This window comes from Biomphalaria glabrata, chromosome 10, assembly GCF_947242115.1.
Source record: "Biomphalaria glabrata chromosome 10, xgBioGlab47.1, whole genome shotgun sequence".
Taxonomy (NCBI): Eukaryota; Metazoa; Mollusca; class Gastropoda; family Planorbidae; genus Biomphalaria; species Biomphalaria glabrata.
Window position 1 is genome coordinate 42,951,145 of NC_074720.1, and position 17,494 is coordinate 42,968,638.

A 17,494-nucleotide genomic window follows, 5' to 3' on the forward strand; every position below is an offset into this window, starting at 1 on the left:
CTAACTATACGAATTTATTGAGCTACATTAAAAAGAAAGTAATTATTTTAATCATCAGTATACATATGGTTAATATGTGTAAAGGTGTATTTTTTTTTTTGTAAGTCAATGTGTTCCTGTATTGTATCCTTGAAAGTAGGTCAGTGGCTACACATATAGGCCTAGATCTAATGTAAGTAGGTCAAATGTTTGTTCAAATAATGTTTATTTGCAAATAGATCAATGTATTCATGTGTGTACGTGTAAGAGTCACAGTGTCTTCTTACTATAAGTAATTGTAGGTCAACATGTTCATTTAAGTAATATAGTTAGTAGGTCAAAGTGTTCATATGTGTACCTGTAAGTAGGTCATTGTGTGTTCCAACATGTTACGTAAGTAGGTCAACATATACAAATGTGTACTTCTAAGTAGGTCAATGTATTGAAATGTGTACTTTTAAAGTAGGTCAATGTATTTAAATGTGTACTTCTAAGTAAATTAATGTATTAAAATGTGTACTTGTAAATAGGTCATTCACTGTGTGCTAAAATGTGTGCTTTTATTACGTCACTGTGTCATCAAATAATGTATACTTGAAATTAGGCCAGTAGGTCAATGTGTATTTGTAAGTAGATATGGTGCTGGTATATTCCTGTAGTTACTTTAGATTAATTGCATGACGCGTAGGACGTAGCCTAATCATCTTCTTTTTTGAAGTAACGTCTGTATTATATAAGATAAGATTATTCTACGTACCAGCAGGCGAGTTAAAGGTGACGAAGGCCAGTTTGACCTGTCTAGTCAAGGCGGTTAACTCTGTTTTATTATGGACGTCACTCAAGCCAAACAGTCGCGAGGCCAGGGACAATCTGATTGGCTCTGGGTTGTCACATGACATGGAACTTGACCCCTGAATATTGAGAAATGGAAAAAGAGAGAGCTGATTTCTGATAATGGATGCCATCGACCATACAATGAAGTTAATACTTAAAACATATATTATATTGATTGAAGGGACAGAACCGTTAAAATCTCTGTCATCTCTTAATATTACAATGTTTATCTCCTCCTTTTCTATTTAATACCAGAAATTAATCAATTACGACTGATAAACTAAATAATTTGCTAATTTATTTTATTGATCCATATGTTGTCAGAATAATTGTGCAAAATGTCCACTAGATGCGAGAATGGGAAGTGGGAGATAGAAAAATTCACCTCTTCAAGCCAAACGGAGTGGATTACTATAGGCCTAAACTTTGTATAAACTGCAGATGACCGCGACAAAACGATGGCATATGATTGTGAACGCGTCCACAGTGTTGCCCAAAAGAAAATAGGATAAGCATTATTAAAACTTCAGCATTTTTATTTTACAACATAGCCTACTTACTTGGCAAGTCTCGTTGTGAGATGTTCCGAACCAGTAATAACTGGTATTAACCAGCACCTGGCGCATAGTCCTCACACATGTCACTTGGTCTTCGTAACATAAACCTGAACAAGGAGATACATAATAGTTAGTGTGTGTATACGACTCTATTTTAAAAGCGAATTATATCATATAAGTATTCTATATGTCTGGCGTTTTCAGGCAAAGTAGGAAAGAACTACAAAATAATTAGAAATACTTTAGGCAGTGTATAAAATATCTCGAAAGAAAATGTTACAATAAAACAAAAGTAAATGAAAAAAAGTAATTAACAATGAACAATGGGAAAGAACTAGACCAAAGCCCATAGCCCAAGACATCACAAAGCGAAAGTGGAGCTGGATAGGACACACCCTGCGAAAACCAGCTACCAATGTTGCAAGGCAGGCACTTGACTGGAACCCACAAGGAAAGAGGAAAGTGGGCAGACCCAAGCTAACCTGGAAGAGGTCAGTCATCAGTGAAGCTGAGGGTACTGGAATGGGAGCAGATGAAGAAAGCTGCTCAGAGCCGAGTTCGGTGGCGACTAGTGGAGAGGTGTGGTTGCGGCCCTTTGCTGCCCTGGGCGTGCACAGGATTAAGTAAGTAAGTAAGTAATGAATACCATGTTATACAATTGTACAAATTTGTCCTAGCAGATGGAACAAGTAATGTGCCTTTATCTTTGTGTCTTTCTGAGTATTTTATTAAATTTTGTTTTTGAATTTGAAGATTATGGTTCAGTGTTTTATATATAATTGCTACTTTACTTTTGAGTCTTCTATCCTGAAGGCTTTCTAAATTTAGTGATTTTACTAAAGGTGTTACTCTAGTCAAATGCGAATATTCGTTTGTTATGAATCTCATTGCTCTATTTTGTGTCTGTTCCAGTTTCTTAATGTTTTCTTGAGTTGAGGGGTCCCAAACGGAGGATGCATATTCTATTATTGGCCTAACCAAGGTCAAATAACATTTTAGTTTTAATTTTTGTATTTGATTTATAGAAATTTTAAAAAATAAATCATTAAGCTTTGCTTGATTTTTGTTATAGTTTCATCAATATGGGGACTCATGTAATTCTCTTTGTAAAATATCTGTACCTTGTGTTGTTTTTATTGTTCTACTAGCCTGACATTACCCGCGGCCTGCGGGTCTAAGTTTGTGTTTACTAATCTAGTGGATTGGATTTAGATGTATGTTAATTTTAGCTAATGATCCTTTCAAGTTTTTTCTCTTTCGCTACGAAAATAAAATTAGTTTTGCGAAAATGGGTTTACCCGAAGCCGATACATTCTTATCTATTAAAAACGAAAAGAGCGATAGCTTTGTTAAATGAATGGGATTGTATAAAGTAAACGATTAAACGAAATAATTGTTAGTACGCGATTCATGAATGAATATAGATCTAGGCCTATCTCAACTCGGCTTCGCAGCTTTCGTAAATGAATGTAGCTTTGGAAAACCAAATCTGAATGTTTATTTGATCAAAATATGAAATGAATGGACTATAATTAGTATGTTCATGTGTTAAAGTATAAAACTATCTGTGCGTAGAGAAGTTTTATCATCTTAGAGTTGAATTAGAGTTTTAGATCTAGGGATGGGATTATAAAGTAAACAATTAAACAAATTAAATTTTAGTACGCGATTCATTACGGTATTGTCTAATGAAAGAATGTTCGCCAGGAAATCTGTAGTCACAGATATAACGAACTAATAAATGCAAAAAATGCTTTTGAAACACAAAATTGAAGTTTAATTTTATTATATAATGAAATTAATGGATCTTCTTTTGTATTTTCATGTGTCAAAGTAAAAAACTATCTGCGCAAAGTGTATTTCTTAAAATTAGATCTAGGTCTAAATCCTTTCGATCTTTTCTCACGTCAACATTTTAGACATGGCCTAGATCCATAAAATACTATAGCTGTAATAGAGTTGAACAACTTATTTTTTTTTAGGGTCTTAAGTTTGTTTTAGGGCTACAATACATACACTAAGGTCTAAGTTGGTACCCAAGAAACATTCCTGCCAAGTTTTATCAAGATTGGTCAAGCGGTTTTGATGTCTATAAGTCACATACATACACCTCACATTCTACTTTATAGTATAGATATATTTTGCAATCGTCTGCGAATAATCTGACTTTTGCTGCTGAACTAATGTAAATATGGCTTCAGGCTTGTGACTTTTTAAAACCCATTTACGACTTTGGTCTTATGTTAACATGAGTGGGTGATTCAAGCAATGTGAATATGTTACAAAAGTCGTTAACTATTTTGTTGTTTTAAGGCGCCTAAGAATAAAAAAAATTAAATTAAGATAATCTTGGTGCACCAGGATTGGATTTTTGGATTTGAGGCACATCGGCACAATTTAGGCCATGTCGTGCCTGCAGTCCCTTAAGGACTACTCTCTCTCTAAACAACAAGGGCCAGATTCTATACAGTCATATAATTAAGATCAAGGTCTATTCACAGTTAAAATAGTAAAGGTAGTAAAAATTTAAATATTTGGTAAAAATCTAATGTAAATAGTGCATGTTCACAAATTCAGAAATCAGATCTTCGTAGTTAGCCCCACTTCCCGAATAAAGCCCAGTACCTTCCCAGGGTCGACATTATTAAATAGTGTTTTTAGATTAGTGGCTCTAAAATATTTCGCCCTGACATCCTGGTATCTGGGGCAATCAACGAGGATATGTTCCACGGTGAGGCGAGAGTCACAGTACTCGCAAAGTGGGGGCTCCTCTCTCTTCAGTACAAAAGAGTGCGTGATGTAGGTGTGGCCAATCCTAAGTCTGGACATGGTTGTGCTACCACGCCTTGTCAGACCCTTAGATGTGGGCCGCCACCTGACATCCGCCACAATCTGCCTGAGTTTACTGTGAGTCTCAGCCTCCCATCGGTTCTGCCACTCTCGATAGGTGGCAGAGGCAATACTTTGTCTCAGGTCCGAGTAGGGAATTTGGGTTCCTGACACCGCATGATTTAGGGCTCTCTTTGCTTCTCTGTCTGCGGCTTCGTTTCCCTCAATGCCAACATGGGAGGGGACCCAGATGAAGGTGACATCCCTACGGTCGGCTGTTATTAGGTCCAACAGCTTCAGGCTCTTATGGTGCACCAGTAACCAAAAGTATCAAGATGGAACTGAAAAGTCAATTAGTTCGACATAATGACAAGAGTTATAATTATGCCTATAACTATTATAATTTCCCCTTTTTTTTAAACAAAACTCTTTCTCTCCAAATCGACGATGCCAACGTTGATTTGACACCCATTAAACTAAATGGATTTTCGGATTTATAAACTTGAATTAGTGTTGTGTACAAAGAGCATGCATTCTTCTTTAACCCAATACCAAATATAACATTTTCTGACAACAAACATAAACGCTAATACTATCGAAACGAGAGAAATATTGATGGAGAGAAAGAGTTAAAACATTTCATATATCTATAAGAGCTCATACTGGTAGTTAAAAAAAATTGTAGCTCTATGGCATGATAAGTTAAGTAGGCGCGGCAGCTGAGTGGAAAATGCGCTTGGCTTCCGAACCGGAGGGTCCCGGATTCGAATCCTGCAGCAGACTGGGATTTTTAATTTCATAACATATGAGTGATCTGTTAAACCAAGTTTGCATGTCAGAATATTCTGATAAATCCACGTACCTGCATTATCTCCCCTCGATGCTGTCCACCTATTTAATGGCATTAACGCATGTATCGTATTAACCAACAATTTATGCAGTACAAAAAGTTACGCACACTAAAAAGTCCAGTCCCAAATTCAGACGTTCTCTAGGGAAGATGATGTTCAGTTATGGCCAACGTTTGACGAGGGTGTAGTGTAGCCAGCACAACAACCAACCATCTTTCATCCACTAATGTTAGGTACCCAATAGAGTTTGCTGGACTAAGGGGGGTCCTTAAAAACCCACAAATTGGAAATCCCAGTCTTCAAGGAGATTCGAACCCGAGACTCCTCGGATTGGAGTCCAAGCGCATTACCACTCAACCACCACTCCCCCCTTACTTTCACTATAAAGTCATGGAAAGATACATCCTTTATTTCTGCAAGTCGGACTAGAATTACCCCACGTAATTTTCGCCTCGACAGAGAGCTCGGCTCAGAAAAACAAAGAGGGGGCTGGAGGAGAACAAGTAATCTTTCTCTTTGTACATTCTATATTTGACTACATTTATGTATGTATATTTTTACACACGTCAAAATCTGGTGTTATTAAACTAGTTGCATGTCTTTTCTGTAGCTTTGTTTTGATTTTGCCCCTTCGTATTTCCCTTCCTTTCCTAACCATGGCCACCGCTTCACATATATTTCGTGGAGTCAAACAGGTCTTTAAATGTAGTCCAAATTCCTGCATCAGGCAACTGTTTTTTTTTCTATCAGTCGCATATTTCTGGGAAAATGTCATCGACGAAACTGTTGCTTTCGAACTTCGAAAGATGGCTGTAAGCTTTGTTTGCGAACATAGTGATAACCATGGCGTTGTTCTTACTCCTGGAAGCACATTCATACACTCTGCTCGACAATACGCTACCTACGTGAATGCTTCCGGTAAATAGCGGCGTATGCTACGCCGAGGGTCGACAAGTATATAAAATTTCGTTACATGTATCAGGGACAGACTCATTGCAGCAGCAAATCTTATCTTATATAATACAGACGTTACTTCAAAAAAGAAGATGATTACGTCCTACGCATCATGCATTTAGTCATGCATATTAACCAATGACTTAAATTCTGCCAAGTCACTGGTTTTTCTGGCTAGCTCAGGCAACCCATTCCATGCTCTAATAGCACTAGGGAAGAAGGAGTATTTGTACAAATTTGTCCTAGCATATGGGACGAGGAATGTGCCTTTATGTGCAAAAATCAAATATACAGAGACCATTGCTACTGAACACAGGAAGCATCTCTCAACACATTGAATGGAAGTTTAGAAAGATCGAAAAAAGTCCCATGTAACGGGCCAGATGTGGCCCGCAGGTTGTAGTTTGGGCATCACTACTTTGATAAATAGATATCCACCTACGTAATGATTTAACTCTTGCGTCGCGATGTAAATATGAAGGGGCATTTTAAAGTTGATGAACATTTGATGCAAGTTGAACATTTGATGCAAGTTGATGAGCATTAGATGCACGTTGATGAGCATTCGATGCAAGATGCTGAACATTCGATGCAAGATGATGAACATTTGATGCAAGTTGATGAACAATTGATCCAAGTTGATGAACTTTTAGATAGTTGATAGTTCACACGTTACGAGTCAGAATCCTGTTTTCCCCCCGCCTCCACCACGGTGCTGTAAGATTCAAACAAATGTGACATTTGATCGGATTGGTTCAAAGTCAAAAATTTGGGGTAGAGAGTAGTCAAAGTGTCAACACTGAGAGAGTAAGGAATGCTGGTCACATTACTCTCCACACCTTCGTGTACACAGGAGAGCTGTGTGTGTGAGTGTGTGTGTGTACTACACTCGGACAGTCATCTACCCTGTTTGTAGATCATTCACGTGACGATCAAAGCGGGAAATCCTTGAACGTAAATCTAACGATTGATTGTACACTGTTTGGGAAGTCGGTCGCATTATTTCTAGGGATTATTTTGTAAAAAAAGGGGGGGGGGAATTTATAAAAAAGGGAAGGGTATACTAGTTTTAATATAAAAACAAGATCGATAATTATATTCAATTTATGAATTGAGTATTTATAAATTTAAGAATGTTCCCAAACATCGTTATTAGATCCACAAATCACGTGACTGGGAAGAAGAAAAAAAGGAGCGCTAAGCACAACAGACTAAAATTCGTCCCCCATTTGTGTGTGGCGTGTGGCATAGAACTGTTTGGCCAAATCAATATTGAAATAAGTTCTTTGGTCAAATTTGTTCATTTCTTATATTTTAATAACTTTGGTCTATGTTTGTCTCCCTCCGTACGGTGATTTCTGTTTTTGGTTTGCATTCTTTTCATATGTTCAAAAAATGGTTGAAAAATGGGTGAACGGGTTTTTGAAAAACAGCTCTAATAATTTTTTTTAGAAATGTGACAGTTTATGTTTATCTTTGGGGAAAAAATCACCAGCTGATATCCACACAGTAAAAATTAAAAAACTAAACTCTGGTTTGACTGCCATAGTTTTTTTTTATATATATACAATGAATCATCTTCAATAAAATAGGACTTACCTCTTTAAGCAATTTTTAGCGGGAATTCCCGATCTCGCCTCAAATGTTGTTGTTTTTGTATTAAGTTAAGATAATGGTAAATAAGAGTAGGCCCTAAATAAGAGTAAATAGACGTTCATGAATGTTTAGGGCACCGTGCTACGTAGAATTCATTAGCTTCATATTTTACTTGGCATTAAAAACAAAGAGAAAAGAATGGCTAATGTTAGCACTACGCTAACCCCGAGCTCCCTTCATAGGTAGCCAAGCCAAGTCAAGTTCAAGCGTACTTACAACCATGTAACTAGATAGGATTTCGATTCACATGTAAGGAGCGCGGCTGTAAGGTGTATGTCTAGAGCTGTTTATATGTCTAGAGCTGTTTATATGTCTAGAGCTGTTTATATGTCTAGAGCTGTTTATATGTCTAGAGATGTTTATGTGTCTAGAGCTGCTTATATGTCTAGAGGTGTTTATGTGTCTAGAGCTGTTCATGTGCATAGAGTTGTTTATAAAGTTGTATATGTGTATAAAGTTGTATATATGCCTTTGTACCTTAGCGAAGTTATCACTCCATATGTCCCTCAGAGTGGTGTCCAGTTTGTCCCTCAAAAGCTACGGTCTGCGGGCTTTTTCAGTGCACGGTTTAAAACTCACTCCCCATTGATCTCAGGCAACATGCTTCACTACATTCAAGAAGAACATTAAGACCTATCTGTTCAAAACTTTTTTTTTTGTAGATTAGTTTATCATTTGAGCTCTCGTGTTTATGTTTGTAATGTTATCACAGCGCCTTGAGCCTACATTTTGTTTGTTAACAGCGCTTTTATACATTAAATAAGTTTAGTAGTAGAAGTATATGCGAATTGAGCTGTATATATGTGCTGAGTTGTAGTATATATGTATAGAGTTGTATATGTGTACATATTTTTAAATGTGTATAGATTTAGGTATGTGTACTGAGTTCAAGTATATGAGTATAGAGTTGTATATGTGTATAGATTTTCGCATATGTGTATAGATTTAGGTATGTGTGCTGAGTTGAAGTATATGTGTATAAAGTCGTATAAGTGTATAGATTTTCGCATATGTGTATAGATTTAGGTATGTGTGCTGAGTTGTAGTATATGCGTATAGAGTTGTATATGTGTATAGATTTTCGCATATGTGTATAGATTTAGGTATGTGTGCTGAGTTGTAGTATATGTGTATAGAGTTGTATATGTGTATAGATTTTTGCATATGTGTATAGATTTAGGTATGTGTGCTGAGTTGTAGTATATGTGTATAGAGTTGCATATGTGTATAGATTTATGTATGTGTGCTGAGTTGTAGTATATGTGTATAGAGTTGTATATGTGTATAGATTTTCGCATATGTGTATAGATTTAGGTATGTGTGCTGAGTTGTAGTATATGTGTATAGAGTTGTATATGTGTATAGATTTTCGCATATGTGTATAGATTTAGGTATGTGTGCTGAGTTGTAGTATATGTGTATAGAGTTGTATATGTGTATAGATTTTCGCATATGTGTATAGATTTATGTATGTATGCTGAGTTCAAGTATATGCGTATAGAGTTGTGTGTATTGTTGTGCGCTTCCGCGGTGATGAGTACTTCAACTAGGACCAAATCCCAATGAGGTAACACCGAACTCAATGCTGGAACATGAACACCGACAAAAGGCCAACAATCGATGAATGGAGTCGACTCGGTGTTGAACGATAATAAACACTTTTAATACCCGAAAAGGGAACCGTCGGATGTCCTCTAGTACTAGCCGTCTATATAATTCTTCTTATTCTCATTGTCCTAATGAAGAGCCTCATGTTGATAGAGTCTAGTCGAGCGTTCTTACTTTTTAAAGATCTGTCACGTCACTTGTCACTAAGTAAAACTTTCCCCTTATTCCCGAAACAAATACCTAATTCCTAATCATGTCATAACCGTAAACATAAATAAATATAGACTGGAAGTAGGAAGTTATTTCTATTTGGGGGGGAGTCAATATGTTTTATGTACTATATCTATGTGAAAAAAAAATGGCGGCGATTGAGCTATAAATTCTAGGACTAACATTTCAGCCAATATATACCTTTGATCTTTAGTTTTGAAAAGTGCAAAACTGCCATATTCCCAATATTTTGTCTTTGTTTCATAATCATAGACATAAGCAAATATATATAGGTTTGTGATGTGGATCTACAAACTTATCTTTTCCCAAATATTTCCCATAATAATTTGTTCTTTATCGTCCTGTCTATATATATATGTCTATGGTCATAACAATGTGTATGTGTTGTTGTGTATGAGTATAGGCCTAGAGTTGTAGTATATTTGTATTGAGTAGTATATGTGTGTAGAGTTGAATACGTGTATAAAGTTTTATATGTGTATCAGTGGCGCAGCTAGGGTAGGGGTAGGGGGTGCACATTTGAAAATCCCTCCGGTTCCCCAAAAGGATTGTACGAATTTTTTAAAAATTAAATATAAAGCCAATGCCATGTTATCTTGCTATTCATGTTGTTATGTAAATACATTATATCATGTCATGATTTCGAATGTCAAAAAGCAGGGGCCCCTAAAAAGGGCAAGGCTCCCCCACCCGGCCCCGGGCCACCAAATCCCTTGCTACGCCACTGAGACGCAGATATTTTTTGTTAGCTTAGAAATCTAGCGTCCCTTTTAGTCGTTGAAAGGCTATTTCTATTGGTCTCCTTTAGTCACGGAACTACTACATGGTCATTAGGTCAGTCACGGAACTACTACATGGTCATTAGGTCAGTTATGGTACTACATGGTCATTAGGTCAGTCGCGGAAATACTGCATGGTCATTAGGTCAGTCACGGAACTATTACATGGTCATTAGGTCAGTAACGGAACTACTACATGGTCATTAGGTCAGTCACGGTACTACTACATGGTCATTAGGTCAGTCACGGAACTACATGGTCATTAGGTCAGTCACGGAACTACATGGTCATTAGGTCAGTCACGGAACTACATGGTCTTAACTTTATTCGGAAGTACACGGAAAGTTACACTTATAAAGAAATTTTTTTGAAGTATGCGAATGTATGTTTGAATTTTAAAGCTTGAATAAAATGAAAGAAATTGTTGTTGTTTTTTAAGTTACCTTTACTTGAATGGACCAACAATAGAGAATACAGCGTCAGGAACAATAACTCAAACATTTTGTGATTTATCCACGACGTTCAGACAGAGGTTGTGAGAACTCTTCAGTGATGAGGATAAAATAGTTAAAACTCACACAACTTGTAGTCCGTACAATTCCACAGAATTAAAAATCAAAGGTATAGCACAAAGTCATGGCATGCCACTGTTTGTCAAAAACGTTGGGTGTGACTTTTATATATTCAGTCATATGACTGCTTAAGTCACTAAAATTCTACACTATGGTTAAAGTCCACCCGAAGCACGAAACACGGCCTCTCCTTCGATAACGTCAACCGACTGAAGATCAAAAGCGAAGCGTACTCCACAAGCAAGGCCACAGAATCAGCGATCACATAATCAACTGTCACATAATCATCAGTCACAAAGTCAGCTTTTTCCGAAGCTACCTTTTTATTTGTGCATGTAAAAGTCTTTTTTTCTCTCTTTCCACCAAAAGAACAGCCTACACTTGTTCTATAAAAATCCGTATGTATTCAAGCAGATGGATGTCAATAATACTGTCGATGTCACCCGATAGTCTGAAAAACATCAAACTAACCGTTTCGCTGAGTCACTTTGTACCGGCTCAAGGAACAATGTCAAACACTAATGAAGGGGGGACAAATCCCTGCGATGAAAATTAACCTTTAACCCTTGGTTATGTCCCCGCGACGGATTTTTTACTCCATTTTTTGGATAACAACCACAACAACAACAAAATCGACTTTAAAAAAAAATATTCGGTCCATATAGATTTTCGCTGCATCATAAAAACAACTAGCTACAATATTTTGAGCTCATATTATTCTGTCAACTGTTATTTTGAAAAAAAAAAAATGTTTTTTGTTGATTTTGTGTATCTTTCTGTCAAAGTTTCTTTCGTTTCTTTATCCTCCATTATATTGAGCATTTTTAAAAAACCTATAGCCAGAGAGAAAGTTTTTTAAACTTTCTCTCTTAAAAACTTTCTCTCTTTGTCTAGACCAAAATTACTCCAGAGAGACGAAACGAAATATTTACTTGTCTATTCACTGAACGGCTTGCATAATATAAACCTTTGTATACATTGAGAAAGTGGACAGAGGTACGTTTTACGTTAGGTTGTTGTTGTTGTTGGTAGTCAGTGTTTTGTGGGCCCGTGTTCGGCTTCTACCTGGTTGGATTGAATGGCTAAGCCCCCCCCCCCCCCCAAAAAAAAAAAAAAAAAAAACCCTATTTTTTTCCCCAACACAGTAGCTTCCCTTGATATTATTTTTTAAATTAGCTACACTGTTACCATACAGATGTTATTACGATGAAGCGATTCGTGTGACTAGAGTAACAGTCAGTAACACCTTTAGTAAAATCACTAAATTTAGAAAGCCTTCAGGATAGAGGACTCAAAAGTAAAGTAGAAATTATACATAAAACACTGAGCCATAATCTTCAAATACAAAAGCAGAATTTAATAAAATACTCAAAAAAGACACAAAGATAAAGGCACATACCTCGTTCCATATGCTAGGACAAATTTGTACAAATGCTCCTTCTACCCAAGAATTTTGTTCCAACTGAAGAGTTCAATCCTGCAGGTCTAATTTATCAGCTTAGGAGTGAGGCACTTATTACATGCTATCAAACGGCATGCGTCTCAAATAGCTTCCGAAAACCAGTTCAGCTCCTGGCCTTCACGTGTGGGTCATTTGCTGGGTCAGACGAAACTGTAATCACAGAAAGGGCTAAGGCTGGGGTGGCCAAGCTATGACGCATGCGCCAAAAGTGGCACATTGCACTATTTCAAGAGGCGCATATCACATTGAGAAAAAAAAAATTAAGAAAAAGCATGTCTGTTCGTAAAAAATGATAACTACCATTTTCTATCGAAATAAGAAATCAACGGGAAGTTAACTTACTAGCTATTACGACGCCCTAATTGACCGAAATGTTTATAAAACTAATCAGACCAAAAAAAAACAACAGCACAGAACACGATGGCTAAATGTAATTGTTAGCATTGGCTCATATTCTACTTGTGAATATGTATGCTTTCTTCTCGTTACCTTTGTACATTTTGTTACTTATTCAAGCTTTTCAGTATTAGAAAAAAAAAAATGATGATAATTTCAACATTTTTGAATAACTTAATGGCCTTAAGTTAGTCTAAGGGAAAAACCAAATCGTCAGACATATTTGAGGAAGCAAAGTCATGTCAAGGAAATCATCAAGTAAATAAAGTAAACTAAACAGTAAATAACAGTAAATAAGGATGGCTGCCTGGTCGTGCGGTTTGCGCGCTGGACTGTCGTTCGGACATATCGATGGTCCCGGGTTCAAACCCTGCCCGCTCCCATCCCCCGTCGTCCTGCGGGAGGTTTGGACTAGGAAGTAATTATCTTCAACTCTGAAGGAACATCCGAAACATGTAAAACATTTTACAAACATTTTTAACTGGTAGAGTTACTGGAGCTGTAATCTTGCTTAAAAGAATTTTAGATTGTCCTTTTCTGAGATAGTATTGCTTTATACACCAAGAGGTTGTGTGGGGAAGGAACACTTCTAAACTTGCAGGATACCAGTTGTGAAATGTTTGAATAAAATTAGAAAAAAAGGGTTCATAAATTATAATTAGTCTATAATTATAAATGCAAACTAAAAATCTTAACATAGACTTATATAAGTAAAGTTTATTTTGTTTTGTTTTTCTTAAATCCTCTCCTCTACTAAACACAAATGTGTATAACCGAACAAATATGTACAAATTACCATTCTTTAAAGGACTGAATTAAACTTGTAAAATTCTAAGTAGCACATCTGAATCATAAATGAACAAAATTGGCGCACGGAAGCAAAAGGTTGGCCACCCCTGGACTAAGGCGACTAAGTGGCACCCAGACCAGTCAGCTACGCACAGGAGGGGCTCGTAGATGTAGACAAAGCCTTGGCACTCTTTTTGCGCTTGTCTCTCGTACAGGGGCTTTTCTTTGGGCCTCAAAAGCTTCCACAACCTTCTTGAGAGCTCTTCAACTCTTTCAGAAACCATCTGCTGCCAGCTACTTCCCTCTTTGACAGTGAGCGCTAAAGGGCGCCTGAATTGAATTTAACGCCCTTCCAGGGGAGGGGGGAACCTCTGTTACGCTGCCCTTCTTTAAGCTAGACAGTTTTTTAAATAAGCCCTAATTATACGAATGTTCATGAATGACTTTATCAAAGATTGATTTTGTATGTTTATAACTAAATGTAATTAACTTAGTTACGAAGAAATAAATAAATTCGATTGCCGAAAAATGCAGCCTACGATCATATCTTACAGACATTCATTCAAAAGAGAAGATAATTATCTTATCTTATAAATTACAAACGTCACATTCAAAAGAGAGGATAATTACGTCTTCCGCATGCCATGTGTCAATCTAGTCATGCACTTAAACTCAGATAAGTCGTTGGTTTTCCTAGCTGATTCAGGCAGTCCGTTCCTCTGACGACACTAGGGAAGAAGGAGCACTTTGTACGATTTTAGTCTTAGCATATGGACTAAGAATTGAGGCGTTGTGTCCTACAGGAAATAAGAAAGAAAGCCAGACACGGTGTTCACACTTGAGGCTAAAGCCTGTCGGACGGAGGACACGTACCCTTAAAGGAGGTCATGTCCTCCTTTTGCCGGACGGCTGGTAACCCTAATGAAATAGCAATACAAATAAAAACTAACAGAAACCATTTATTAATTTATGTTCTTTTCACCCGATGGAACAATCTAAAAATAGCCACTGTGGTACGAAATCGGAAGTTGTAATCAAACAGACCATGCAGTAGAGAATGTTAATACAGCATTCCTTGCAGACGACAGCTTCCATGCGGGGGTGGGGGCTGACGCAGTAGATATGACGACGTATGTGTCCGGTGATCCTGACCTAGCCGCGCTAAGACTAAGCAAACGTCTGGATTTTATTTTAGGACACCTGTCATGACCAACACTACAGCTTAATTTCGATCAGAGCTTGAATGTAACATTTTCCCGTCCCTAGCAAACGTTGGTAGCCTAACCAAAAAATAAATGTGAATCCGAATCATCGACAGCTGAACTTTGACCTGGAGAGAGGGATGAGGTGATGTTATGGGAACGTCTGTCATTGGTTGATTTTGTTTTTATCAGAATAGATATTTGACAGTGGTTTAAAACTACAGTACTATTTCCACCAACACTTTTCAGTATCTTCCTTGAAGGATAATGGAAGATGCTCTTGAAGGTAAGGTACTGTAAGCACTGGAGGTACAAAAACCTACTAGATCTAACTTTGCAGATGGCACACATGATCAGACAAGGACAAATAGCTGATCCGGTGATGCACACATTGACATGACTTCCGCAGCATATGATATGCAAATCAATGCCGAAAAAAAATTATGACCAATAGCCAACAAGGCTTTAAAAGGGACATAAGTATTGTGGGCGAAAAAGTGGCAATAAGTGGCAGAAGTTTTAAATACTTCGGATCTAGGGCCTATTGTTTCAGACAAACGAACCAAACCTGAACGACTGGTCAGAATAGCACAGTCCACATCAGCACTTGCAAAACAATCTGGAAATACAAAGGCATATCCCTCGACACTAAAATAAGACTGATGCGCTCGGTCACGGCCACATTCTAATACGCTAATGAATCTTGGACGCTAACTGCAGAACTGGAAAGAACGATCCTAGCAATGGAATTGAGATGTTATAGAAGTATCCTAGCAATGGAATTGAGATGCTATAGAAGTATCCTAGCAATGGCATTGAGATGCTATAGAAGTATCCTAGCAATGGAATTGAGATGTTATAGAAGTATCCTAGCAATGGAATTGAGATGTTATAGAAGTATCCTAGCAATGGAATTGAGATGCTATAGAAGTATCCTAGCAATGGCATTGAGATGTTATAGAAGTATCCTAGCAATGGAATTGAGATGCTATAGAAGGATCCTAGCAATGGAATTGAGATGCTATAGAAGGATCCTATGTATCAAATACAAAGACCGCATCAAAAAACAACAACAGGACATTAGAAAAATAACAAATAACTATAGTCAAAAAACGCAAACTAAAATACTCGGGTCTAGCAAAGACCTTCCTTCAGGGAACAGTATCGGGAAAAGGAAGAAAAGGCAGACAGATTTGAGAGAAAGCGATAAGGAGACGACATAAAAGAATAAACGGTTCTATCGTTGAAAGAGATGCTATTCAAGGCAAAAGACAGAAAGCAATGGAGAAAGATGGTTGACAGATCATATGTGCTGCCCCAAAGGTTCAACGGACCAAGGGACAGGTGAGACATGAAGGTGACTGCCTTACGGCTTTACCTAAACATAAGAAAGGCTTCAGGAGTCAACCTTGAGGAAAAGTCAGGGGCAGGTGATCCTTAGGAAGTTTGGTACTATGACCTTTAAAGTGACTCGAGTATCTTCTATATTCCTTTGGACACAGTAGCTGTGTGGAGAGGGACCATCACTCACTGATTTTATAATTATATAATTGTTTCGAAATTTTTTAAAATTATATAATTGTTTCGAAATTTTTTTTTAACAAAATAGAAAAACAAATGTTTCAACAAATGTAGATTTAATCAATATTAAAAAAAAATTAATCAAATCAAGAGAGGATAATATACGCCATGTTGTAAAACAAAAACATTGAAAAGTTAAACTGGTAATTATCTAATTAAAAAAAACAAAACATTATAAATAAAAAAGAAAGCTATAGATAGTTCTTTTATATAGCATTTTTTAAATTTAATGTTAACAAGAAAAAATTATCTAAATAGTTTTTCAAAAATTATATTTCGCAATCCTGGTAATAAAGACTTCGAGCCAACCCATGCTACTTCAAGGGGCCCAATCAAGGGTGAGCTTGGACTTTTAATAGCTTAGATGAACCCTCCCATGAAACTGTGGTGCCAATAAGGTGTGAACCCAACAAGACCAAACACATAGGGCCTATTAGGAGGATGAATGTTTGCCCTAATGAAAGCCCCTTGTAGTGAGCCTGGATACAGATAGAGGGGCTCAGACGAACCTCTTTGATAGTTCTGACATTGTACTAAGTCTAGTTGTTACGCAATAAACTATGTAATCATAGCTCATTGTTGCAGGTATTAAACTATTTCTTTTATCTAATGTTGGAATATCTCTTTGGTGAGGAATACATTGTCTAGACTGACAATAATTGTGGTAACAAATGAGACAAACAATTTTCATTCCAATAGGTCAATGAAACCCCAAAGGTTATCAAATGGGTACAATTCACATGGATACCATTCACTTGGTTGTAAATCTTGTATTCAATATAACCCCATTCATCACTCAAAATGCATTTCTATAAAGTTCTCACCCAAATGATGCTTCTTGTATGTATCACAAACTTGTATACAATAAATACATTAAAACTATCAGATGTAATATATTGCTGCAAAAAAAGATTTAGGTATTCTGTTCACCTGATTCAAGTTGGTTATGAAGCAGAAAGAAAAAAATATAATAAATAATATATAATATATATATAATAAATAATTTCAAACTCTCAGCTATAACTATGGAACAGATGTAATATATATTCCCATTCATCACTCAAAATGCATTTCTATAAAGTTCTCACCCAAATGATGCTTCTTGTATGTATCACAAACTTGTATACAATAAATACATTAAAACTATCAGATGTAATATATTGCTGCAAAAAAAGATTTAGGTATTCTGTTCACCTGATTCAAGTTGGTTATGA

General features: G+C 36.8%; 1 protein-coding gene across 1 annotated transcript in view; it reads right to left on the reverse strand.

Annotated features, from left to right (window-relative positions):
- LOC106056806 (uncharacterized) overlaps positions 1–11,302 on the reverse strand; it is a 25,599-nt gene extending 14,297 nt beyond the window's left edge. The window contains exons 1-3 of the mRNA XM_056045180.1: positions 10,722–11,302; positions 1,374–1,477; positions 737–890 (exon numbers count right to left, since the gene is read on the reverse strand). Of these exons, the coding sequence (XP_055901155.1) occupies positions 737–890; positions 1,374–1,477; positions 10,722–10,779 (316 nt within the window). The 5' untranslated portion in view covers positions 10,780–11,302. The remainder of the gene's footprint in view (positions 1–736; positions 891–1,373; positions 1,478–10,721) is intronic.
- Positions 11,303–17,494: the final 6,192 nt, after the last annotated feature.